This window comes from Scleropages formosus, chromosome 15 (genome assembly GCF_900964775.1).
Source record: "Scleropages formosus chromosome 15, fSclFor1.1, whole genome shotgun sequence".
NCBI classification, from domain to species: Eukaryota; Metazoa; Chordata; class Actinopteri; order Osteoglossiformes; family Osteoglossidae; genus Scleropages; species Scleropages formosus.
Window position 1 is genome coordinate 13,604,111 of NC_041820.1, and position 26,431 is coordinate 13,630,541.

A 26,431-nucleotide genomic window follows, 5' to 3' on the forward strand; every position below is an offset into this window, starting at 1 on the left:
TACATTTTGTCTCAACTTAATTTAATTGTGTACAATCCATCTACGTTTACTTAATCCAGTTGTGTTGTGATAGTTGCGACAGTTGGTCGCGATTGCGATAGTCACGATAGTGGAACATCTTTGCTGACAATGGGAGAAAGTTTGGCTGTTGACTCACAAATACTTTTTAACAAACAAGGTTAGGGAAATCTCTTTCAAGCTTATACACAAATTCTACCCTGTCAAGCATTTTCTTAGAAGATTCAAGGATGGGATCGATATAAATTGTTCTTTTTGTAACCTGCATCCAGAAACAGTGCCTCACCTCTTTTGGCACTGCCGTTATACCAAAAGCTATGGAGAGATGTCTCTAAATTTATTATTGATAAACTGTGTAAAGATTTTGCTTTGTACTATGTATGTGTACTGTTTGGGTTCTTTCGTTTTGATAGACGTATAGCGAAAGAAGCATATCATTAATTTATTAATCATTTTGACTAAATGTCATATACACAGGTCAAAATTTGCTAGTAAAAAACCTATATTTTCTGTTTTTCTTAAAGAAGTTAAGCAGTACATAAACACTATTGAGGAGCGTGATAATAGGAAGGCCATTAAGACAGTTTATTACTGTAATATTTTTAAGGTCTTGATGTAATGTTTGTAATTATTGGAGTGTTTTTTTTATTCCCCTGACCAGGTTGACTGTCCTGAATTAACGTTCTTGTATTGTGTGCGATTTGTTTAAAAAAAACAAAAAATAAAATTGCGCAATAGTTGCGACAGTCGATCGCGATAGTCGATCGATAGTCGATAGTTCCACAATTTTGAAGATACAAAAAATTTTCACACACACACACACACACACACACACACACACACACACACACACACACACACACACTTTCAGAACCGCTTGTCCCATACGGGGTCGCGGGGAACCGGAGCCTACCCGGTAACACAGGGCGTAAGGCCGGAGGGAGAAGGGGACACACCCAGGACGGGATGCCAGTCCGCCGCAAGGCACCCCAAGCGGGACTTGAACCCCAGACCCACCGGAGAGCAGGACTGCGGTCCAACCCACTGCGCCACCGCACCCCCTACAGAAAAAATTTTCTTTTTACTTTTTTATTTTACTTGGATTTTCTTCGCTTGTCTCTGAATTTTTCTGTGGGAATTTGTTGGCATCCCATCCTGGGTGTGGACTGGCCTGTCAGGCTAGGCTCCGGTTTGCCGCGACCCCGCTTGGGACAAGTGGCTTCTGTCAATGTATGTGTGTGTGTGAAATACAAAACATGCACATCAAAGTGTCCTGTGTTCAGAAAGGTTCTCTCTCAGTGACTTCTTTGTTACATTCTTTGGAAACTGGGAAAATGTAGTAGCGATGAGTAAGGATGTCATATTTGGCTTTCATTCTAGTTTCCTGATACTGTGCTGTAATGTACTGTACATTGGCCAAAGGATTCATGAAATTAATAGACATCTTCCCAGTGCTGATTTGTACTGCTGGAAAATAAAATAAGCATAGAAAGCAAACAGGTCATTAAAAGCATGCAAAGAAGTGGTGTGAAATCTTTAGAGGGACCTCAGGAGGAAATAGAACTGGCTCTCTGCCCAGGCTTTTTTGTCGTTGGAGCGATACTCCGTGTGTCACTGTGTACACTGGCAGCGCATAGAAACACTGCATCGTCTTGCTCTTTCACACTCTCTACTTTCAGGGACCACTGCTTAGCCTCTGAGCTCGACACCACATAGCCAGACTTAAAGCCTTCCTCAAAGGTCGGAGAACCAGCCATGAAGGATGCCATCATTTTTGGACCTTCTCCTCTCCGTTGCTGGTACCAGTACATGTACTGGTAGTCTGTCTCATTCTGATAACAGTTCATTTCTGCAGATTCATCTGGACGAGCAGATATGTATCTAGGCCATTGAGATATAAGGACCATCACAGAGTTACCTGAGAAAAAAAAAACACAAATAAAGAAATGAAATGCAAAACTGTAACATAATAAGAGGTTTGCGGAACTGTAATGTGGACAGAGGATGAATTGAGATATTTCTTCCTAGATTTGTTTGTTTACCAATGACACAAAACTTGAATGCAAACCAGTCATGTCACTTAGATGGTAGAGTACACCGAATTAGCGGTAAATTTGGCACATGCTTGAGGAGCAGTAGCTCCACAGCAAAAAGTGATGGAGGAGAAAGGGTGGTTTTTGTTGAGGAGACAGGGGATCTGCAGCACTGTGTTGGCTCACAGCGCAGAAATACACCCCAGTGTCTGCTGCCTTTAAGTTGGAGATCTGCAAGTGCCCCTGGCTTTTTGCATCTCCGCTGAGTTTAAAGTGCTCACTGAACTCCTTCTCTGGGTTATCCTGGGTGTTGTAGAGGTACCCAATGAGCTGCATTGCTTTGTCTTCTGATACTTTTTGGTACCAATAGAGGTATAAGTAGCTGCTTTGGTCGTGGCTGCAGTCAAATTTTGCACTTTTTCCAGGTTTCTTGATGAGTGAGGGTGTCTGTGAAATTAATATGCTGGCACAAGAAACTTTGTTAGAGGAAAAATAAGAGAAAAAACAACCAATTAATAAAAATCCAGGCTTTGCCGCTAATTCGATGTTATGGAAAAAAATGCAACGAAGTTAAAATTAATAAATGCAGACACTGAAAGTACCTACCTGTGAGGCAAAGGAGAAAGAAACTGACGAGCAGTGTTTTCATCTTTCTAAAGTGCTTTCTGGGATGTTTTGTCTGTGCAGGGAAGAAGACAAAGTCTAGTCACGGGGGAGGCAAACATGACATTGTGCAGAGAATACCTACCCACTGGCACCTAATGCACCAATGAAAAGGACCCCTGGCGGTCATCAGATGAACTGACAATGAAGCTGCCCTTAAAGGACATTGAGAGAAGCAAGCATGACCACAGCGAAGAAGCTAACTGTACGCTTTCATTTCTCCTCTCTATTTACATTTATTCACTTAGCAGACACTTTTGTCCAAAGCAACGTACAACGGATACTATGTAGTGTTACTAGCCCACACATTAGTCACCAATGTGACTACACTGCTAGATACACTACTTACAAGGGGTTACACATCCATGCATCAGTGAAACACACCCACACACTATGGGGGAACCTGAACAGCATGTCTTTGGACTGTGGGAGGAAACCAGAGCACCCGGAGGAAACCCACACAGGCACAGAGAGAACATGCAAACTCCACACAGACTGAGCAGGGATCAAACCCACGTTCTCTCGCACCACCCAGGTGCTGTGAGACAGCAGCGCTACTCACTGTGCCTCCGTGCCGCCCCTATTTGTGTGCATATGTCAGTGTGTGTATGGGTGGCAAAATAATGCTTGTCTGAAGTGGTTCATTGTAAGCAAAGGAACTCAGATCAGTATCAAAGTGTAGAGTAACAGTGAACTGGAACAGTTTTTGCAAAGAGCCGGATGCAGTCTGCAGCACTGTGTTGGCTCGCAGCGCAGAAATACGTTCCACTGTCTGATAAGTTGAGGTTGGAGATGGTCAAGGTACCATTGTTTCTCCCATCACCTTTCATCACAAACCTGCTGTCGATGCCAGGCTCCAGAGTTGGATCTGTATAGAAAAGGTTGCCAAGGCATTGCAGAGTGTCCCCTGATTTAGACATTGTATACCAGAACATTCGATCGTAGTTCTGTATGCTGTGCGAACAGTTGAACTGAGCAGATTCTCCTAGTTGCTTAACCAGGTCAAGAGGAGACTGGACAACACTGCTACTTAGAGATGATTCTGTGGACAAAGGGAGGAGAGAATAACAGAGTCACAATGTTATAGTGTCATGAAAAGGCATTCTCAGTGACTCGATCCCCACTCCTGTGATTGTGACCCAGCGGTTCTCACCTGGGAGCCTGAGCAACAAGAGAGCACAGATGATGAGCACATCTACCATGATGATACCTCAAGGCCTCACACAGCTGCTCTGGCAAAATTCGCATGCCGTGTGCGACACTGAGCTCCGGAGAGAAGGCAGGGCCGTCGGAGCTGTGCGAAAACATCACGTGTCTAAATGTTGCTCATCTTTGCTCTTACCGCCCCCTGCCGATTTTCACATCACTCTGCTGACTTTATTTCGGCAAGTCCGCCAGTTGCGCTTATTGTCTTGTGGTGTATGACTCACGCTGTTTTTTCGGGTTTACTCGTTTCTGATTTGATGATGTGTGCACAAGACCCTGCACGCCTGCGCTTCTTGGCGATAGCGCTGGAACAGACCACATGATGCAGGTGCAATGACAGAGCTCTTCCGTACACGGCACAGGGTTTTATGTGGGGGGGAGTGGGAACCTGACACACCGTGCTTTACTTACTGCGCAGAAATATATTGCCGTGTCCTCAGATTTTATGTTAGCGATTATCAGAGAGGCGTCAGTCTTGGAGTGCCCTGAAATGTTAAACCTCATTTGGAACTTTTCCTCAAGAACAGCGTTTTCGTAATGGAGATATCCAATCAGCTCGATGGAGCCCTTTCCTCCTTGCTGCTGGTACCAGAACATGTAGGGGTAGCTGCTGTCACCATTGTGACACTGAAGCTGTGCTTCTTTCTGTCCAGAGTGTCTCAGAAGCTCAGGTGGTTTTTGCTGTGCAATAACACAGTCCAGCGAATCTGCAGGATGCAGAAAGGTGAGAAAAATTCCAGATTACAGCATAATAATAGCCACAAGGTTTGTTGAGTAAAGCTCTCACCTGTGAGGAAGCTCAGTAAGACAGTGACTGTGATGAGAACTTCATGTTCTCTGCCCATGTTGACTTTCAGTGTTGGATGGAAAAGGAAATGACAAAAAACCTAACCTAGATCGTATACTCTTAAGGGGCAGATGGGAGGAAGTGACATCAAATCACTCTTAAACTCACTCTCAACTCTACTCAATCACTCGTCTAAGATAGGGTCATGGTGATGCAGAGCCTATCCCGGAAGCGCAAGGTTAATCGGGGTAATTATAATTATAACTTTTCACAGTAGGGGTGGCACAGTGCATAGCGCAGCTGTCACACAGCGCTTGGGTGGTGTGGGTGGATATGGGTTTGATCCCTGCTTAGTCACCGGCATCCCATCCAGGGTATACCCTGCCTCTTTGGTTTTGCGCCCAGTGTTTCCAGGATAGGCTCTGGCTCACCGTGACCCTCGTCAGGGCAGACAGTTATTGGATTAGATTTTTCACAGTGAAAATTCTTCAAAGCACTCTTGCATATTGCCTCACTGAGCTGTGGTCAATGTCAGCGACAGGAGTTCAGCTGGAATGCAGAGGCACTGAGCAGTGGTTTTCTGCACAGGAAGCAAGGGAGCTGTAACACTGTGCTTTATTCACAGCACAGAAGTACACTGCACTGTCTTCAGGCCTCGCTGCAGATAACACCAAGAACCCCTCTTTCTCAGCATCTCCAGAGATAGTAAATCCTCTGTTCTGCTCCATAGGCTTCTTAAAGCTAAGAAAACCTAAGAGTTCGAGGCCTTTTCCATGTTCTTGTTGATACCAGTATAGTTTATCATATGAGCTGTCATCGTGACTGCAGGTGAGATTTACGGCATTTCCGCGGTGCTTTATGAGCTCTGCAGGGCTTTGTCGGACTGTCAGGCAAAAAGAGGAACCTGTAGGGAGACAGAATTGTCATGAATTTTCAGCAAAAAGTGCATAAAAGTGATGAACGTTGCAAATTGTAATTGTTTTCTACTTACCTGTTAGCCAGAGCATTAGAACGGTGGAGTCTTTCAGATGTCTGATCATTGTCACCCTGAAGTTTGGAGAGAGAAATGCAGAAGCACACGCATTTCAGCAGGAAAGAAAGCGATGACATCAGAGGAGTTGTTTTTGGCTATTCTTTTTTTCTATTGCAGGGGGCGTGGTGGTGCAATGGGTTGGACTGGGTCCTACTCTCCGGTGGGTATGGGGTTTGAGTCCTGCTTGGGGTGCCTTGCGATGGACTGGCATCCTGTCCTGGGTGTGTCCCCTCCCCTCTGGCTTTCCGTCCTGTGTTGCCAGGTAGGCTCCGGTTCCCCACGACCCCGTATGGGACAAGCGGTTCAGAAAGTGTGTGTGTGTGTGTGTGTTTCTATTGCCCCCTCCTGGAAGCACTGGAAAACATTACATGGTGAGTGATTTTGCATACTTACATTCAGGAAATCTTGCCAGAACTCTCTGCCTTGTGACCTTTGCTTCCAGGATAGGCTCCGGACCAGCATGACCCTGTACAAAGCAATTGATAAAAATGAAAAAATGGTGACTGAACATTTTGCAAATTTACTTTACAGCTCATTTTACATTAAATATAGTGGCCCCATGAAAAAAGAAAATTCAGGAAAAAATATTCTGATCATTTCAATTACAGCCATTAGTTTCAGTAACACTCAGCAACATACATATTAGATAAGAGACTGGACTCAGACACTAACAGTGATGTAATGGCCACTGATCAAGGACAAATGGGAAGTGGTAATTTTTTTTTTTTTTTTTTTTTTTCCCAGAACCGCTTGTCCCATACGGGGGTCAGGGGGAACCGGAGCCTAACCCGGCAACTCAGGGCGTAAGGCCAGAGGGGGAGGGGACACACCCAGGACGGGACGCCAGTCCGTCACAAGGCACCCCAAGCGGGACCTGAACCCCAGACCCACCGGAGAGCAGGACTACGGTCCAACCCACTGCGCCACCGCACCCCCAGAAGTGGTAATAGTAATGCCAAATTAATGTGAGCATACTCTATGTCTCGCCAGACAGTGGGATTGTTAGGGGCATGATGAGGGATTAAATTATTCTAAGATGCTGACTGTGCTATATATCTTGTAATTACAGAGGCAGCATATGGCAAAGTATAATATGCAGGTTGTAACCAATTCCCATTTTATTTAAGTAAAACAACCAACCAACCAATTTCAAGAACCACTTATCCCGAGCTGGTTTGCGGCAATTCGGAGCCTATCCCGGAGACATTGGGCGCAAGACTGAAGGGGGGGACACCCTGGATGGGATGCCAGTTCATTGCAGGACTTCAGTAAAACAGCTCAGGACAAATAAAGAAATAATGGACTGTGAAAACCAGAAACAAAAACCACCTGGATTTGTGCCTTTAGTAATGTTTGCATCTAAGTCTGAGGTTCAGAAAGAGTTTTCTGTGCAGGTGGTGTGAGGTCTTTAGCACTGTGCTTTGCTCACAGCACAGAAGTAGACTGCGCTGTCTTCTGATGTGACGTCGGAGATCTCCAAGGTTCCTATAGTTGTTGCATCCCCAGATATTTTAAATCTATCACTGAACTGGTCTCCAGAAGTGAGGCTCCCTCTATATAGTAAACCAATGAGTTTCAGAGGTCCTTTCCCCCCTGATTGCTGGTAAAAGTACATCTGCACATAGTTTTTATCATCACTGATGCAGGTGAAAACAACAGCTTCTCCACGGTATTTTAGACTATCAGAGGGATTAAGGTGAACATTCACGCTATTTGCCTGACCATCCACCGTATGAAAAGAAATTGTGTAGAAACATATTACACAATAAACCGTAGAATCCACATGCATGTTTGTGGTTACTCCTGGAGAGACACCAATGAAATAGACCAGCAGAACTGAAAAAGACAGACTTGTGTTTGTCAAGAGGAAAAAGAAAGGAAGTGACATCAGAATCACAAGGTCTTTCAAAACCATTTGCGTTCTAGTTCGTACAATTTTTTCTCTACTCTTAACTCATACAAAGAGTTTGTTAGGAATCACACAATGTCTGGATGCTTAAAGGCACAATAAACTTAAATACTTTCTGTCATGAAATGATTGCAAGCTGATGGATAGCAGTAGATCTTGTAATATTTAATACATAGTCTGTAGGAATACAGTATTATACCACATTTTTCTGTGTGACCTGATGTTATTGATCATCATTGACCATTTTAATTGGTTTATGCTTCAAATTGATATCTTTATCTCTAGTCATGGATGTAAGCAATAGTAATGCAAGGTTTATCATCGCAATTTAATATTAAGTGAATACTGATGCAGCGTGTCCTGCTGTATGTTACAGAGATTGGTTCCAGCTCTGGCTGTGTGGATTTGCTCCTGTTTCCTCTCCTTTCTTCCTATGATCCAAAGGCATGGCTCTTTGTGAGTGAGAGTGCTCTTTGATGGACTGCTGTGCACTGCCTTGTGCCCTGTGCTTATTGGACTGTTTTTGTATTTTTGCAACCCCGTTCAGCCAAGAAGTCTGAAAAATGAATGAATGAATCAATGAATCAATATTTATGTGTGGCAGCTACTTGTGTAACGTATATTGGTACCTATGGTGCAATGTAACAAATTAACCATACTTCGACTCATGCGTCTACATCTAAGTCCCTTTCTGTTGCTGTAATGACCTCGTATTTTTCTGTGAGATGTACATCGCTTTGGAGACAAGCATCTGCTAAATGAACAAATGTGAATGTAAATGTAAATGTGTGTTTTATGTAAACAGACTTTACTGAACAACCCAGCATTACTGTTACTATACAACAGTAATTTCCCTAACATCCATTACAGGATTTATTTGTACTTGGAGACATTAAAAAATCAGTAGGCATACATTAAAGTTAGAAAATGGCCTTAAGCTTCACACACACACACACACACACATTTTCAGAACCGCTTGTCCCATACGGGGTCACGGGGAACCGGAGCCTAACCCGGTAACACAGGGCGTAAGGGGGACACACCCAGGACGGGACGCCAGTCCGCCGCAAGGCACCCCAAGCGGGACTCGAACCCCAGACCCACCAGAGAGCAGGACTGTGGTCCAACCCACCGCGCCACCGCGCCACCCCCCTTAAGCTTCATTAGGCTTAATAAAGCCTGGTTTGGGTAAAGAATAACTGTTTTACAGCAAGAAGAAATTTCGAAGAACATTTTAATTCCTTCCAACTTTATTAAAAGTTCTGTGAAATAAAAAAAAAAAATCAGTCGCCTCTAGATGTTTAGGTGTCTAGATGTCCACAGATCCCCCTGCACAAGAGCCTGGTTACTCCAGTTAAAGACTGAAGGATATTGCTCTACTCTGCAGGAAACCTACAGCACTGTGTTCTCTGACTGCACAGAAATACACACCGCTGTCTTCACCCTCCGCGTTCTTCACCGTTAAAGACCCGCTTTCGGCTACAGTTTTGATGGCTGCAAATTTGTCTTCCAATCCGCTCCCAAATTTAGATTCTCCACCGGGAAAGGTGAACACCAGGAGCTGAAGGTGCTGCCCTGGGAACTGACGGTACCAGTACATTTGATTAAAAGTAGGACCCTTGTTGTGGCTGCAGTTCATCTGAGCATCACTACCACGAGGAGCCCAGAGAATAGCAGGGTACTGTGTAATATCACTTCCGTCACCCAGACCTGGAGAAACACAACCAAGACAGATGAGTAATGAAAACTCCATGCAAAGTTGTATACATTCTCAATACAGGTTTTATAGATCGATATGTTCATTGCCATACCTGTAACCCAGAAGAACAGGATAACAATGAGAACTGTGACCATGCTGACTTCCACCACCTTGGTGAAGAACAAGAAGGAACTACTAAGCTGAAAGGGAGAGAAGAAACGGCGTCGTTTACTACAGTGACGTGAGCTGCAAAGCAGGCAATAAATACATACATACAGTAAGTGTACATGAGAAAAATTATTTTGTTTTCTGGTTACCTCTAACAGTTTTTGTATAAAAAATAATTAATTTGAGTTCTCCTCGACATGAGCATTTTATCAAGACACACCACGGGAAACAACTGTAACCTCCCGGATACTGTAATGAGAAAAACATACATTGTCACTCAAATTTGCAATGACCATCTAAAGGAAAGGGAGGAGGAGCAGGAAGACTGTAACAACACACACTCTCTCCTGTGGTTTCAACTTCTTAGTTGCCTGTACATGCTTGGTTCATCTGGAAACACCCCACCATCGTTTGTTTACATCTTCACATGTACTAGTATCTGACGCCCCCTTTTGGAAAAGGTGGACAAGCAGAAAATGCTCATGATATGTGGTCTGTTTCTGGAATGCAAGACAAAGGCCAGTTTTTTTTTCTTTAACCATAGAAAAGCAACCATCGTATAGGATGAACACAGGTGCGCGAGGCTCTGTGAGCGACACAGTGATGATCAGTCCTCTGATCCAGTGAATCAGAGAGGGTTTTTGTAGAGTAGAGGGAGCATCTGTAGCACTGTGTTCACTTGCTGCACAGAAATACACTGCAGTGTCGACGGTTCTCACTCCGCGAGCGTGGAGAGAGGCTGCCTTCGAACCAGCTCCACTGATATTGAACCTTTTCTCGTATGAAGCCTCCATGTCTGTATTTGTATGGTAAATATAGCCAATGAGTTTCAAAGCGCTTTCTTCTTTAAGCTGCTGGTACCACAATATCATGTTGTAGCTTGAAATACTGTGGCTACAGTCCAGCTTCACAGGATCCCCAGCGTGATGGAAAACTGCAAGGGGTGTCTGATGGACTGTTTTACCGCGCGACAGTGCTGTGAATAAGGCGAAACAGATAAATGCATGAGACCAACCTCGTAAATGAGAGTGTTGTTTCTATGAGATGTACGTCACTTTGGAGAAAAGCATCTGTTAAATTAATAAATGTAAAATGTAAATGTAAATAAATGTTATTTGAGAAAACACAGGGAGGAAACATTACCTGTCGCCCAAAGTAGAATTAGAGTAAGGCTAATAAGCATTTTGATCCTGATGACATCTCCGTTCTACAGAGTGACAAGAGAAATGAGCTTAACACTGATCTGAGGTGAGCTCTGTGAGAAAGGAGGAAGTGATGTCATAGAAGAAAATAAGCACAATCATCTGGGCCAGTGATATAAATATTTGTTTTGATACCTCCTGCTGGCCATCACTGAATTTAGTCCCAATCAGTGATTTTTTCAGCCATTAAGATATAGTTACATAATTAAAAAAGCAATTACAGTAACAGTTAAAAGACTGCAAGACACTGAAAATAGTGCATTAAAGAATTTGTAGAGAAAATGTTAAACAGAATGCTCTCGATTTTCACCAGGAGATCCTATCATGAAATTTAAATGGAGATTGGCAGAAGGAAAGTTGCTGGACAGAGAATAGAAAATACATCCATCCGTCTATTTATCCGTCCGTCTATCCGTCTATCCATCCATCCATCCATTCCTCCATCCATCAGTAATAACCACTTTCCCAATGCAATATCACAGTAGTCCTGAACCTATCCGGAAAGCAGAGGGCACAAGATAGGGTACATCTTAGACATGATGCCAGTCTATTTAAGGGCACAATAATTAATAATTAATGAGACTGAAAGCAAAACCACATATTATAGCAGATCAGTCACAGTTCATGACAGAGTCTGGATAAAAATGAATGCAGATGTTTCAGACAGGTGTGTTTTGGCAAGTGATACACTGGAACAGAGAGGGGTTTTTGTACAGGAGGGAAAGCGTCTGCATCACCGTGCTTACTGGCAGCACAGAAGTAAACGGCAGTGTCTTCACGTCTCACTGCACTAATATGGAGAAACCCCTGACTTGAACCATCTCCGGTCATGCCGAAACGTTCCTTGTACGAGTCTTCAGTGGTGTTACCTTTATAAACTAGATTTCCAATGAGTTTGAAGGGCCCATAATTTTCTGTTTGCTGATACCACAGCATGGTGTTAAAGCTGCTGATTTTGTGGCTGCAGCTGAATTTCACAGAATGACCAGCCTGAGCCGAATGCAAAAAAGGAGCCTGACTGACTTCAGTGCAGAATGAGAACCCTGTGGACATGGGGAGAGAAGACATTAGACATCCAACCATCATAAAACAACCATGTAATAATTTTTGTTTTAATTTAAAATGTATTTGTGAGTGTGTGTATTTTCATTGAAATACAAACTTTGTTAAAATCAAAGATTTTATTTATTTTTTTTTTACCTGTCACACACAGGACCACCACAGTGGAACTGATAAGTCTGGTGTTCATCTTGACATGTCAGTACTGCACAGAGCCGAGCATCACGGACTTCAGAGTAGCTGCCCGGGGGGGAGGAAGTGATGTCAATAAGGAGGAAGATGTTTCGATAAAAGGAAGGTATATAATATTCTTTTCAAAGCGCCTCTGGATGAAACTCAGCGGCAAAGGTTTCTTGCAGGTGCGTTTCAGCTACAGCACTGACTCTAAGAAGAGTTTTTGTAAAGACGAGAGGCGACCTGCCGCACTGTGTTCACTTGCAGCACAGAAATACACTCCGGTGTCTTCAGATTTCGCTTTGGTAACGTTCAGAAATGCTTCACGTGCACCATCTCCATTAATACCGAAACGGTCCTTGTACGAATCTTCAATACTACTGCTTGAAACAACAATATCCTATGAGTTTCAGTGCGCTGTCTTCTTCTGATCGCTGGTACCACAGTATGGTTTTGTAGCTGCTGATTTTGTGGCTGCAGCTGAACTGCACCGAATCACCAGAATGAACCAAATGGGTAGAAGGAGTCTGATGAACTTCCTTCGAGAAAGTGAGCTCTGTGGACGAGGTGAGAGGAGAGAGCACGAAAGACGAACAATCACAATAAGCACATGATTAGTGTTTAAATCTTCTGAAATAAATGCAAATATTATTCTCAGTTAGACTTCAGTAAAATGGCAGAACTCTCTCTTTTTTTACCCGTAGCGCAGAGGACCGCCACAGCGATACCGATGACCCTGCTATTCATGTTGACATGTCAGTACTGCGCAGCCACGAACCATACGCATGATACGAATACTCTGAGAAAGGAAGTGATGTCATAAAACAGGAATAACTTTCATCAGGAAAACAAAATGTAATATGCGCTATGTAACGACAAATGAAATAGTTCATGACGCATAAAATTCCGTGTAATAATTTACTCAACCCAATGGAAGGAAACACCTGAATTCATCTGTGACGATTAAATGGAATCATAAACAAGAATGATGATAAACCAGCTGTATGAACTGGCTCTGGATCACATCGTGTCGAAGGTTTCACGCAGGTGTCTTTAGACGGGGAAACTTTGGCTCAAAGAAGGGTTTTTGTAAAGACGAGAGGCGACCTGCCGCACTGTGTTCACTTGCAGCACAGAAATACACTGCGGTGTCTTCAGATTTCACTTTGGTAATATGGAGAAATGCTTCACGTGCACCATCTCCATTAGTACTGAAATGGTCCTTGTACGAATCTTCAGTGGTGTTAGCTCTATAATAAACATTTCCAATGAGTTTTAAAGCACCGCCACTTTCTGATTGCTGGTACCAGAGGATGTTTTTGTAGTCATTGATTTCATGGCTGCAGGTCAAATGTAATGAGTCACCAGAATTAACCAACAGGGCAGAAGGAGTCTGATTCACTTCATTACAGAATAACAGTCCTGTGGACAAGGGGAGAGGAGATATTCAAATGCAAACAATTTCACCTGCATATCATTGTTCTGTAAAACATATTAAAATGGTGCTTAATTTTGTTTATTAAATGGTTTACCTGTCATCCAGAGCAGTAGAACAGCACGGCTGATGAACATTGTACTCATGTTGATACCTCAGTGCGGTACAGTCTCAATAATCACTAACTTTCACTGAGCTGAGCTCAACAGAGAGGAGGTGCTGCCACAGAACAGGAATAACTTATGACAGCAAAGTCCCCCTCTCCTCTTCACTCAGCACCATGACCACCATGTCTGTGCATGTCTAACATAGCCATAACCTCTATGTTTATTCCCATAGCATGCACACACACACACACATACACAGACACACACAGAAACACACACACACATTGTCTGAAGCCGCCAGTCTGTCGCAAGGCACCCCAAGCAGAACTCGAACCCCAGACCCACCAGAGAGCAGGACTCGACCAAATGTGCCACCGCCCCAGTAGCATGGTTTTTATTGAATATTATAATCTATTACTCCTTTATGAAATATTTAATATAGGAAGAAGACATTACTAAATTTATAAATTCACCTGGATTACACCAGAATTGTCTTTTGAGATACTGTGTCAGTTTAATAATTTCTCAGATTACATATTTATAGTTTTTCCTTTATCGCATGTGATTTTTTTCACTTTCAGTTGCAGTTCAACATTTGTTTTTTGGCTTATAGCAAAATATAGCAGAAAATCTTCAGTATCTTGAAATTCAGTAACAGTATAAGTGAAAGCAAGAAGTATTTTATTGTTTTGCAAAGTACGTTCATCATTGTATTCTTGCTATATATGTTTGTTCCAGTACTGTATGTACATATAACATCCCAGAGTATTTAGAGGACCTCAAGCTCATGTAAACCTTGTACTTCCCTGTATTAAAGCAAAGAAGAACAAAGAGACTGAGCAAAAGCCACACATAGACATTTGTAACCAAACACTGCCTCCCTCTGACTATTGGAAGTAAAAAACACAGGTACAAAGCGGTATTTCTGACAAGCCTCTGTGTACTACACTGAATTCATCAGTTGTTGTGGTTTAATGCAGCTGTGTTTACTTTTTCAGTAATAGCTGGAGAAACAGTGTGTCGAGGATTGCTGCGGGGACAACAATTGCTTACAGACAAACCTGCAGCATCTTTAAGTTTTACTTTGGGAATATAAAGTCATAATTACACTTGCGACACCTTTGGACATTTGGAAACGGTCTTTGTTTTCAGTCTTTCAGCTTCATGATCATAATGAGCTCTATAGACTTCAAGTTCTCGACATGTAGCACAGTGTAATGGAATACAGTACTTCAGGGTCGAGTGAGAGCAGCCAAAACGTGCAACACCAAAAAGCTCGGCGGGCGAGGGTAGAGAACACCTTAGAGGAGATAGTTCAGGGGTTTCTTTCACATGGAGTTCGTTTAGTGAAAATGGTCTTACGGTCTTCAAGAGTTGTACTGAGAAGATATAACTGTGCTTTGAACATGGAACGGGGGCATGGGGGTGCAGTGGCACGATGGTGCAGTGGGTTGGACTGGGTCCTGCTCTCCAGTGGGTCTGGGGTTCGAGTCCCGCTTGGGGTGTCTTGTGACGGACTGGCATCCCGTCCTGGGTGTGTCCCCTCCCCTTACGCCCTGTGTTGCCGGGTTAGGCTCCGGTTCCCCGCGACCCCGTATGAGACAAAGTGGTTCCGAAAATGTGTGTGTGAACATGGAACACGTTTTGATTAAGAACTCACTTGAGCAACAGAAGAGAACTTGTAAATAAATTAGTCTCTGAAGCAGGAAGGATTGTTCAGAATATTTGACATGCTCTCTGTGAAAATGTCTAAAGTAGGATATATTACAGTTAATGTGTAATTCAACCGACATAACCTGAAATTATGGTAAAGCAGCCGTGTGTGTTGCATGAATTGCCGCTCAACAAAAGAGTCATGCTGAGGGACACACAGGTGTATTTACACTAGAGAAAGTGAGGGGATTTTGTGCAGGAGTGAGGAGATATGAAACACTGTGTTGACTCGCTGCACAGAAATACACAGCAGTGTCTTCTGCTCTCAATCTGGTTATATCGAGAAAGGCTTCACTTTCACCATTTCCGCTTATACTGAAACGCTCCTTGTATAATTCTTCAATATCTGGGTTTCTATAGCTGATATATCCAATGAGATTCAAACCAGTGTTTTTTTTCTGCTGGTACCACAGTACCACGTAGTAGTTTGCAATGCTGTGTTGGCACTTGAACTGCACAGACTCATTGGATCTGCGCACCTCAGCCGAGGGAGATTGATCGACGTTCTTGCTGAGAGAGAGACCTGTGGGGAAGAGCAGAAAAGTGAGGAGATGAGCAATTCCTATCGAAGAAACTATGTCCAGGTCCTCTTTCACTGCCTCTGAAGAGACATTTCTTACCTGTCATACAGAAGAGGACCAGAGTAATGGGTACTTTCACCATGATGATGCTCAGTGCTGTACAGAGGCCACTCCTGGAGCAGAAAAAATACATCATACCTTCTGCACAGATAGGAAATGACATCATAACAAATAAATTACTTATTCTCCACCCATAAACTCTGCACTTATTCAGTGAGCTGGTCCATTCCCAGGAGCACAGAACAGATTGATCTATTACAGTTTGTGACTTTTTTTTTCTGCTGTGTTTTACATCTATGAATAAACCTTTTGTGTCGGGCTGAAAAATATTACAAGGACTAACGCAGCTATGCTTCTCTCCATTACAGTCAAATGCCCATCTAAAATTTATTAAACAGAATCTACTTCTAAGTAATCTTTACTTGATCAATCATTCAGATGCATGACTTGGCTTAGGATAAAATAGAGGGTTTCAGACAGGTGTGTTTTGGCAAGTGATACACTGGAACAGAGAGGGGTTTTTGTACAGGAGGGAAAGCGTCTGCATCACCGTGCTTACTGGCAGCACAGAAATAAACGGCAGTGTCTTCACGTCTCACCGCACTAATATGGAGAAACCCCTGACTTGAACCATCTCCGGTCATGCCGAAACGTTCCTTGTACGAGTCTTCAGTGGTGTTACCTTTATAAACTAGATTTCCAATGAGTTTCAAAGCATTGTTGTTTTCTGACTGCTGGTACCAGAGGATGGTTTCATAGTTGGGGATCTTGTGGCTGCAGCTCAGTTGCACTGAATTACCGGAATAAGCAAACAGGGCAGGAGTCTGATTTACTTCTTTACAGCTTGACAACACTGGGGACAGGGAGAGAACACATCTTCTATTAAACCAGCCATCCAAATAAACCATTTACTACTCATTAAAATTTTCTTACATTTATTCAGAATTTAATTAAACTGATGATATTTTTTTTACCTGTCACACACAGGACCACCACAATGGAACTGAGGAGTCTGGTATTCATGTTGAAGCTTCGGTGCCGTACTGAAGTACAAATCACTGACTTGAAATGAACTCTTTGAGGAGAGGAAATGATGTCATACAAGCGGAAGAAATTTAAATTACAGGAAAAACTCTATTAAATGTGCCTTGTGCAACAATAAAGTATAAAAATATTATATTACGCAGCCAGGTTGACAAAACATAAATATATATAAATACATATAAATATATGTATATATTTCTATACTTTGTTGTTACACACACACATATATAATTTCTTTTGTGCTGATGCACCCTACTGAAGAACAGCTGAATGTGTTCATGACAGTTAAAAGGAGCCATAACCAAAATGAATGACAAACAAGCTATACTGTTGCACTTGGAACAGGATGAAACAGTGCGGCAAAGGTTTCACGCAGGTGTGTTTAAACTCTAAAACTTTTGCTTAAGGAAGGGTTTTTGTAAAGACGAGAGGCGACCTGCCGCACTGTGTTCACTTGCAGCACAGAAATACACTGCGGTGTCTTCAGATTTCACTTTAGTAATATGGAGAAGTACTTCACTTTCACCGTTTCCAGTCACACTGAAATGGTCCTTGTATGAATCTTCAGTGGTGTTAGCTGTATAATAAACATATCCAATGAGTTTTAAAGCACCGCCGCTTTCTGATTGTTGGTACCAGAGGATGGTGTCATAGCTGTTGATTTTGTGGCTGCAGCTGAATTGCAGTGAATCGCCGGACCGAACAAACAGGGCTGGAGGAGTCTGAGTAACTTCTTTACAGAGCGAGAGCCCTGCGGACAAGGGGAGAGGAGACAAGACAAGAAAGCAACATCACACCTACTACTAGGCTTTAAGTCATTTCAAACATTTAGATAAAGAATTATTTACGGTTCAGTTGAGTATTTTGTACCTGTGGTCCAGAGCAGTAGCACAGCAGAGCTGATGAGCGCTGTGTTCATACTGGCACTTCACTACTGTATAGTCTCAGGAGTCACTTATGTGGACAGATCTGAGCTGAGGACAGAGGAAATGATGTCAGAGAAGAGGAAGAAGTAATTACAGTAGGGTCCCGCTCTCCTGTCACGGTGGCACAGCAGGTAAAGCCCACTTCATGGATTGTGAACTGTTTGGTGGGTGGACAGTTTTCATGTTTGTCCCTCTATTTGCACCTCCCAGACTTAGATGGAAGAAGGTGTCGGTAAAGCACTTGCACTCCTCCCTAGTCTTGGTCGATCAAGTCATACTTGGTGGCACGTCTATATGTCCCCCTCTCCTGTTCACACACACATTGTCTGAAACCGCTTGTCCCGAGCGGGGTCGCGACGAACCGGAGCCTAACCCGGCAACACAGCATGTAAGGCTAGAGGGGGAGGGGATACACCAAGGACAGGACGCCAGTCCACCACAAGGCACCCCAAGCGAGACTCGAACCCCAGACTCGCCAGAGAGCAGGGCCTGGCCAAACCTGCTGCGCCTTTCTAGAACAGGTTGTTATTATTATAGCTTTAGTAATATGTATTTCTTCTACTACTGTAAATGCACATACAGTTAAAACTATTGTGTTTTGACATTATCCAAGCATTAATAAATCATTTTAGTTATAATGAAGTTAAAAACTGTCAATGAGTAAAAGCTACACATAGATTTTTGTGACTAAAGACTGCCGCCCTCTGACTATTAGAAGTAAAAACTAAAGTACAAACAGGATTACTAACAAAGCTGTGTATATTGGCATTGAATTCAGCAGTTATTGTGGTTTTTATGCAGCTGTGTTTGCATTTGTGGTTACAACAAGTGTTTCATCTTGAAGCTGAACCATGGACGTATGAGAAGGCATTACAGTTGTGATACCTTCAAACATGTTGAAATGGTTCCTTCATGGATTTCCAGCTTTAGTATCTTCATGATGAATAGACTCATGGAGTGTCAAGTCTTTCCTTTCTTCTTGAACTATAGTTCCTTGCAATAGTTGATAGTCTGGTAGCTGCAGCTGAATTGTGCAAAATCACAAGAGATCAGTAGAAAAGAACACTTTAGAAGAGATACGTCAGGGCTGTTTTCCACGTTTGCTGTTTTCTTCAGATACTGTCATCAAGTGGAAATGCTTATTCCTAGTCATGGCCATGAAACTGAGATGAAGATTTTCAGATGTGAAGCTAATTAAAATATTTCAGCATATTTTGATCTGTGGGTCAAGAAGAAAAAAAGGGTCAGGTTTCACAAAGCTTTTTGGATATTGGACTTCTTGATTTATGTGTGTTAGACCTGGAAAACCAGTGCTCAGGTAATTTTATTTGACTTCCGTTTGTTTTCCCATGAAACTTTTCCAACTTAACATAAGCAACCAAATAAATCCACAACAGTAGTTTGTGTTTGATCAACCACACTGTATGAATTGCCGCTCAACAAAAGAGTCATGCTGAGGGACACACAGGTGTATTTACACTATAGAAAGTGAGGGGATTTTGTGCAGGAGTGAGGAGATATGAAACACTGTGTTGACTCGCTGCACAGAAATACACAGCAGTGTCTTCCGCTCTCAATCTGGTTATATCGAGAAAGGTTTCACCTGAACCATCTCCGCTTATACTGAAACGCTCCTTGTATAATTCTTCAATATCTGGGTTTCTATAGCTGATATATCCAATGAGATTCAAACCAGTGTTTTCTTTCTGTTGGTACCACAGTGTCATGTAGTAGCCTGTAATTTTGTGTTGACACTTGAACTGCACAGACTCATTGGATCTGCGCACCTCAGCCGAGGGAAATTGATCGACGTTCTTGCTGAGAGAGAGACCTGTGGGGAAGAGCAGAAAAGTGAGGAGATGAGCAATTCCTCTCGAAGAAACTATGTCCAGGTCCTCTTTCATTGCCTCTGAAGAGACATTTCTTACCTGTCATACAGAGAAGGACCAGAGTAATGAGTACTTTCACCATGATGACGCTCAGTGCTGTACAGAGGCCACTACTGGAGTCATCTGGGGAGACCAGGAATGATGTCACAGAAAGGTGTAAGAGGGACTTCCTCCACCCATAAAGTCCCGCATTACCACACTCAGCCAGTTTATTCGCTGCACGACACTTTCTTCAACACATGACAGGTTGCACTTTTTTGGGATTCTGATTCTCATTTCTTCTGCTTTGTTTTATATTCACTCACAATGTCCTTCAGAGATATTAGTGGGGAAGGAGATCTGCTGGTTTCACCATTTAGGAGCACAGATGACAACTCCTCATGTCAACATTTTGTGCCAGTAAAAATAAACACAATTATACACAATAAACTGTCTCTATATGGGTTAAATTGTTGTTCTATATTGCATCTTCAGGTGGCAGAATGAGTGAAGTAAATGATACAAGCTGTCATCATGAAGTCTGCTCTTTCTGAATGGAAAGGAGAAGAAGGAATAGTCCAAGTTGTGCTCCTTTTTCTGGTGTTTGTGACAACATGCTGCTGCCCACTTACACGTTATGAGCTCTGTTTCAGACAAACCAGCTGCACCCTCTGAATCGGTATCTTCGAAACATGCTTTGGTGGTTTTGTGTAGTTGTGGTAAAGCTACAGAAAAGAGTCATGGATCAGAAAACACTGGTTTTTGTCCAAGACAGACAGCATCTTCTCCACTGTGTTGACTTACTGCACAGAAAAACACTGCAGAGTCTTCCGCTCTCACGCTCGAAATATGCAGAGATGCCCAACTTGCTCCGTTTCCACTTATGTTGAAATGTTCTGTGAACGGATCCTCAATGGAACTGTGTATTAAGACGTGTCCAATGAGCTCTAAGGCACCGTCTGCTCCCTTTTGTTGGTACCATGATATAATGTAATAGCCTGAGATCCTGTGGTTGCAGTTCAGCTGCACAGAATCACCTGGAAGGAGCAACTGAGCAGAGGGAGTTTGGCTGACTTTGTAACTGAGTGAGACTCCTGCAGATAAACACAGACAAGACACTGAGAGACATCAGTCAGCACTGATCTTAATATTTTAGTGTTTATGGTGTCTAATTATATCTATGCCTAATTTCTTCACTCATGAAGCATCTCGCATCTCTTACCTGTCACCCGCATGAGAAACACTGTGAAACCAAGCGCCTTGAGCATGCCGATGCCTCTGTAAGGACACCTCGATAAGGAAATGTGCTGTGTCAGTGAGCTGTACAGTATTCCTAGACGCAGGAAATGATGTGAGACGAGAAGAATGACTTTAACACTCAAGAGAAGCTTCCTTGCATTAGCTCTCGCTACATCATTCCTACCACCCACCCAGGAGTTCACAGTTCTTTTCTGTCTACTAAACACCATACACCGAGTCTATACTCTAATTTTAATTTATTTGTAATTTAATTGCAATTTATTTTAATTCTAAAGTACGTTTCACCAACTGATGTAATGAAAGCCGGTGAAAGCATTTGATTCAGAATGTGATATTTTATCATTATTCCTACTTTACCGTCCAATACGTTACCTTAAAATGATCCAAGACATTCTGTAAAAGATGATTTCTTTGTCAAAGCAAAATAAGAGGAAAGGCAAAAACCTAGATTTTTATGATCACACACTGCCTCCGTCTGACCATTTTTCAAAATTACCATAAACTGGTGAAAAACCACATGAATTGCTCCTGAATAAAAAACTAACAGCAGTGGTTTATGCAGATGTGCTGGGCTCTACGGTAAGGACTCTTTAACTTAGTTCACTGAGAGGTTTTTGTAAAAGAAACAGGGTATCTATCAGACTGTGTTTACTTGCTGCACAAAAATACACTGCATTGTCTTCAGTTTTCACATTGTTAATGCGCAGAATTGCTTCGTTTGCACCACGTGCGGTTATACCGAAACGTTCTTTGAATGAATCTTCAGTTCGATTGTCCGAATAATAAATATATCCAATAAGTTTCAAAGCATTTTCCCCTTTGGATTGCTGGTACCACAGTATCATGTTGTAGTCTGTAATCCTGTGGCTGCACTTGAATTCCACAGAACTAGTCAAAGAGAGCAACTGAGCTGCAGGAGTTTGAGTGACTTTGTTACTGAGTGACAGCCCTGTGGACAAGAGGAAAGAAATCATGAGGAGACATTGATGAAATCGGCATTTTTTTTTTTTCCAGTTGATTAAGTTTGTTACCTGTCACCCAGAACAGAACTACAGTGAGGCTGAGGAACATTCTGACAGCTCTGTAGTGAGAAGAGACTGGACTGAGCTGCACCTCTTCCGGGTTAAGTGACATGACAGAAGAGCGATGACAGACGCAACCTCTTTGGTCTTTGACATCGCTGCCAGATCCGCATAGATATATAGGTACATTCAGTCATTGATTTCCCCAAACCGTTGGTACAACAGCACTGTTGGAATCCAGCACAGATCCCAAAAAGTTCCATTGCCATTCTGCCTTTTTTATTTATAATTATAGCAACAAGGGAGGGTGAACCATAGATAATACTAATATACAGTTAAAATGCACATGTTATATATGTATACAAAGGTTCATATGTTACAGTTCATATGTAAATGTTTGTGAGCAGATACTGCCTCACTCTGATGATACAGTATACCAGAATTAATGAAAAATAGGTACAAATGTCATTTACGGTTAAGCGGCTGCCCAGTACGAACTGACTTTGAGTAGAACCGTCATATGTAGCAGTTTTGAAATTTGTGGCAGAGGCTGGTGATGCAGTCAGTCAGAGTTTTTGTACCGGAGAAAGGGGACCTGCTGAGCTGTATCCAGTCGCTGCACAGAACTACACTGCAGTGTAAAAAAACAACAAGGATACAAGTTGTCATTATTGGGGAGGAGAATTTAGAATACACCACTTCATGCTGTAAAGGATTTCTCACCTGTCACACAAATCAATTGTAGGACAACGGTTAGTACAGTATCACTGTTGTTTCTGACGAGGAAGGAGGAACTGAAATGTAAGCTGCGGAGTTGAATCATTACGAGGTATGTTCAAAAGTAAGTGCTACACTGTTTAATGAGAATAATTCATTATACTGATTTGTATGTCCTTTGTTAATTTTTGTAATTTTTCAAATTTGATTATAGTTTCATAAAAACTTCAAGATGACGATGATGATGATGGTGAATAGCATTTTTATAACCAAAGTTATCTACAAGTCAATAATCAGACTTTCATTTTCATTTGCGTTACATATTAAAAACAGCCTGACTGGGTAATGTTTCAGTAACTCATACAAGTGTGACTGAAATACTGAAGGACTGGAGAGGAGAGGGAGATGCTCCCAGACAAGAATACCAGCTGAAGCTTCCACATGCTTTGGGGGGCCTCTTCGTTCACATAAGAACTCGTCGGAGTGACCATGCATTCCGATCAGTGGCCACGCTGGAGACATTGCTACCACTACGAGACAGATTTAACATTTCCAATACTCTTTATTTGCCTGATGAAAAAATTAATGCAGCAAATTACATGTTGGAACTGAAGCAGAAATAAGGGAAAGGTGGATATGAAGTAAAATCCTTGATCCCTGACTTGTTTCCCAGTCCAGACACATGATGTCTTAATGTCAACATTTTAAAGCAGAATGATTCAAATGAAATATCCTTTCTATGTCATCTGTCTCTTTCTTGAGCTTCGCTTTCCCTTGTGCTTAAGAGCTCTGGTGCACAGTCAGTCGGTGAAGTTCTTGTACACCTGCGCAGTCAGCCTGCAGCGCTGTGTTGACTTACTGCACAGAAATACACTCCGCTGTCTCCTGCCTCCACATTCTTCACCGTAAAAGAGCCTCTTTCAGCTACAGTTTTGATGGCGTCAAATTTATTTTTATCTGATGTTCCGTAGTCATGATCAGTGGAACTAGTGGATGTGAACACTATGAGCTGAATGTTCTCCCCTGGGAGCTGCTGATACCAGTACATTTGAAAGTAAGCAGCACCCTTGTTGTGACTGCAGTTCATCTCAGCATTTGTTCCTTTGGGAACAAAAAGAATGGTAGGAGTCTGTGTGACATCATTCCCTCTGGTGTCACCTGCAGAAACAAAAAAAATCTGTGAATGGACATCAAAGATAAAAAAAGAACATGCCTTTTGGAAAACAGTAGTATAACAAATCTCACCTATTATACAAAGCAAGAGGACCGTGAATCTAACAGCTCTGACCATGTTGCTTCTCAGTGATGGAAGAAAAAAGCACAGCACCTCTGAACTTACCCACTGAAAGTTATTTTCCTCAGGTTCACATAGGAAGGAAGTGACATCAGCAGTATATAAAAGAAAAAACTCCAACAGTGGGTTATTTTTCATTTAAGTGCTACCAACATGCAAGCAATCGATTGATGCCTATACTATTGCTGTACCCCCCCCCCCCCCCCCCCTTACATTCTCATCATTTCATGTTTCAAGCAACAAACTGTTTTTCCATCTGCTCTGTATCTTGTGGTCAGTTTCAGGGGTACGAAAGGACGGGATGCATTAAAACGCAACATCCTTAAAATTGGTTGGGAGCTCATAGATTTAAAAAAATATATAATTTAGAAACTGATTTTTAAACCTAGATATTTTTTTCCAGAAAGCCATCATTTCAAAATCAAAGCTTTTAAGTTCCAGCCCCTCAAACCCACTAGTATCCAAGGTAATAAATAAAACAAGGTACACTATGTTGGATTTTCTTCTCATGGGTCAAAGTACATGGAGGGATGGTTTAGTTCAACATGCTTTCTTGGACATCTATCAGTTTCTTGAGCTTGAGGTCCCTCTATAGGTAAAAGCAGGCATTATATGCTCATTTTAGTCAGTGTAGTTTTTGAACACCTCTGCAGTCAGATGTGTTACTGTGTTCTCTCACTGCACAGAAATACACCCCGCTGTCTCCTGCTTCCACATTGTTCACAATGAAAGAACCATGATTTGTTTCCTTTTTGACAGCTTCAAATTTAATTTTGTCAAATTTCCCAAAGTCAGCCTCGAGACCAACTGATGTGAACACTATGAGCTCAATGTTCTCGCCAGGGCGCTGTCGGAACCAGAACATATCACGATAGGAAGTTCCTTTTTTTTGTGTGCAGTTCATCTCAGCCTTAGTGCCTTTAGCAATGGTGACAATAGAAGGCATCTGTATTACATCGTTCCCTTCGCTGTGACCTGCAGGGACACAATGAGATTAATAAATTGGAGATCACAATTAATGTTAAAAACACATCTATTTAAACCAGCTTTATAGAATATATAATTGCCATCTTACCTGTTACCCAGAGCAATAGTAAGGTAAGTCTCAAGGGAATTCTGATCATACCGGCCTTTAATGAAATCTAAAGGAAATTACAACATGTGATGTAAATATTATCAGGAGGAAAAGCAAAGGATGTGAAAACATGAAGCACAAAAACGCCAAGAAAAACATAAATGAATGATGATGCTGGAAAATGTCAGATGCTCACATGAAAAAGACTTTACCTTGGAAGTGAACAATTACACTTAATGTTATGTACTGGAACAAAAAAACATAAATATGCCTGTACTGATAACATTGTAGAAAGACAACGCCACTGATTTCACTAAAGCATCTGTGACGTTACATATGATTTGTATTATGTATGACTATGACTTGCATTTGACCTACATTCTCAATAGATTTTTATATTGTGTGATTTTCTGTAAGTATACATTGCAAAGCAATAAAAGATGAGTACTTACTCAGCAGCAGGAAAGTTGTGTTTTTACACTTCACAAGCCAATCACCTTGTCACAAGACCCAGAAAGAAGGGGAGTGTCTATGTAAAGACAAAAGTGTTGGCAGAGGTGGGGCGCAGTCAGCGAGACACTCGCATGGCTGTTCAATTATTATCAGAATCAGAATCAGAATCAGAACGAGCTTTATTGCCAATTATGTTCACACATATAAGGAATTTGTCTTGGTAACAGAAACTTCCACAGCACAAACAGAATGATAGTGACAAGACACAGATGAGAAGATAGAATTACGTGAATGAAGGATAAAAAATATATAAAAATATACAGTATGTATGTATGTAGCCTGAAACAGCATAGAAAGAAATCACCAACATCACTGCAGCATCTTAGTGAGCTACAGTCACTTTTAATTTGATAAACAGTTCACCCCATTCCCTGAAAAATGTATTTGTCTATAATAACACATTCATGTAGCCACCTTGCAGCTTAGCCTTACGATCTTGACAAACGTTTGCTGAAGAAGCTTACTACAAACTGGACAGATGAGCATGTTCTCAGAAATATGTTTATGACATTCATTAAAATGATAAAACAAGTATAGCAGCTTAATGCAGCAAGTATACGTAGTTTCATGCAACTACTGCTGGCTAATGCATTATTATCTCCCCGTGTCTATGTGGGTTTCCTCCGGGTGCTCAGGTTTCCTCCCACACTCCAAAGACATGCTGTTCAGGTTCACAGGGTGTGTGAGTGAGAGAGAGAGTGTGTTCCACTGAGGTATGGATGAGTGACCCAGTGTAAGTAGTGTATCTAGCAGTGTAAGTCACCGCGGTGAATAAGGTGTGTGGGCTCATAACACTACACAGAGTTCATTGGAAATTGCTTTGGAGAAAAGTGTCTGCTAAATAAATAAATGTAAATTAAAAAGTGACTAGAAAAAACACTGCCTGAAGACCATTCAGATTATCACAAATTTAGCCAGTTTTTGT

General features: G+C 42.0%; 1 protein-coding gene and 3 gene segments (V, D, J or C); all 4 read right to left on the reverse strand.

The window, feature by feature from the left end:
• Positions 1-2,042: 2,042 nt before the first annotated feature.
• Positions 2,043-3,753, reverse strand: LOC114912287 (immunoglobulin heavy variable 5-10-1-like). The segment is given in 3 exon segments: positions 2,043-2,527; positions 2,658-2,730; positions 3,552-3,753. Coding segments are annotated over 3 exon segments (537 nt in total).
• LOC114912313 (Ig heavy chain V region-like) lies at positions 3,745-4,773 on the reverse strand. The segment is given in 5 exon segments: positions 3,745-3,756; positions 3,868-3,875; positions 4,164-4,225; positions 4,318-4,627; positions 4,708-4,773. Coding segments are annotated over 5 exon segments (450 nt in total).
• Positions 4,774-5,520: 747 nt separating this feature from the next.
• On the reverse strand, positions 5,521-11,654 carry LOC114912314 (uncharacterized). The gene is made up of 8 exons (XM_029258597.1): positions 11,505-11,654; positions 10,660-10,723; positions 10,236-10,492; positions 9,064-9,396; positions 7,996-8,120; positions 6,134-6,206; positions 5,699-5,754; positions 5,521-5,611 (listed from the first exon to the last, which is right to left on the reverse strand). Exons 1-8 carry the CDS (start codon positions 11,652-11,654, stop codon positions 5,521-5,523), a joined length of 1,149 nt encoding a protein of 382 aa, XP_029114430.1.
• Positions 11,655-23,456: 11,802 nt separating this feature from the next.
• Positions 23,457-23,975, reverse strand: LOC114912315 (T cell receptor alpha variable 9-2-like). The segment is given in 2 exon segments: positions 23,457-23,782; positions 23,870-23,975. Coding segments are annotated over 2 exon segments (372 nt in total).
• Positions 23,976-26,431: the final 2,456 nt, after the last annotated feature.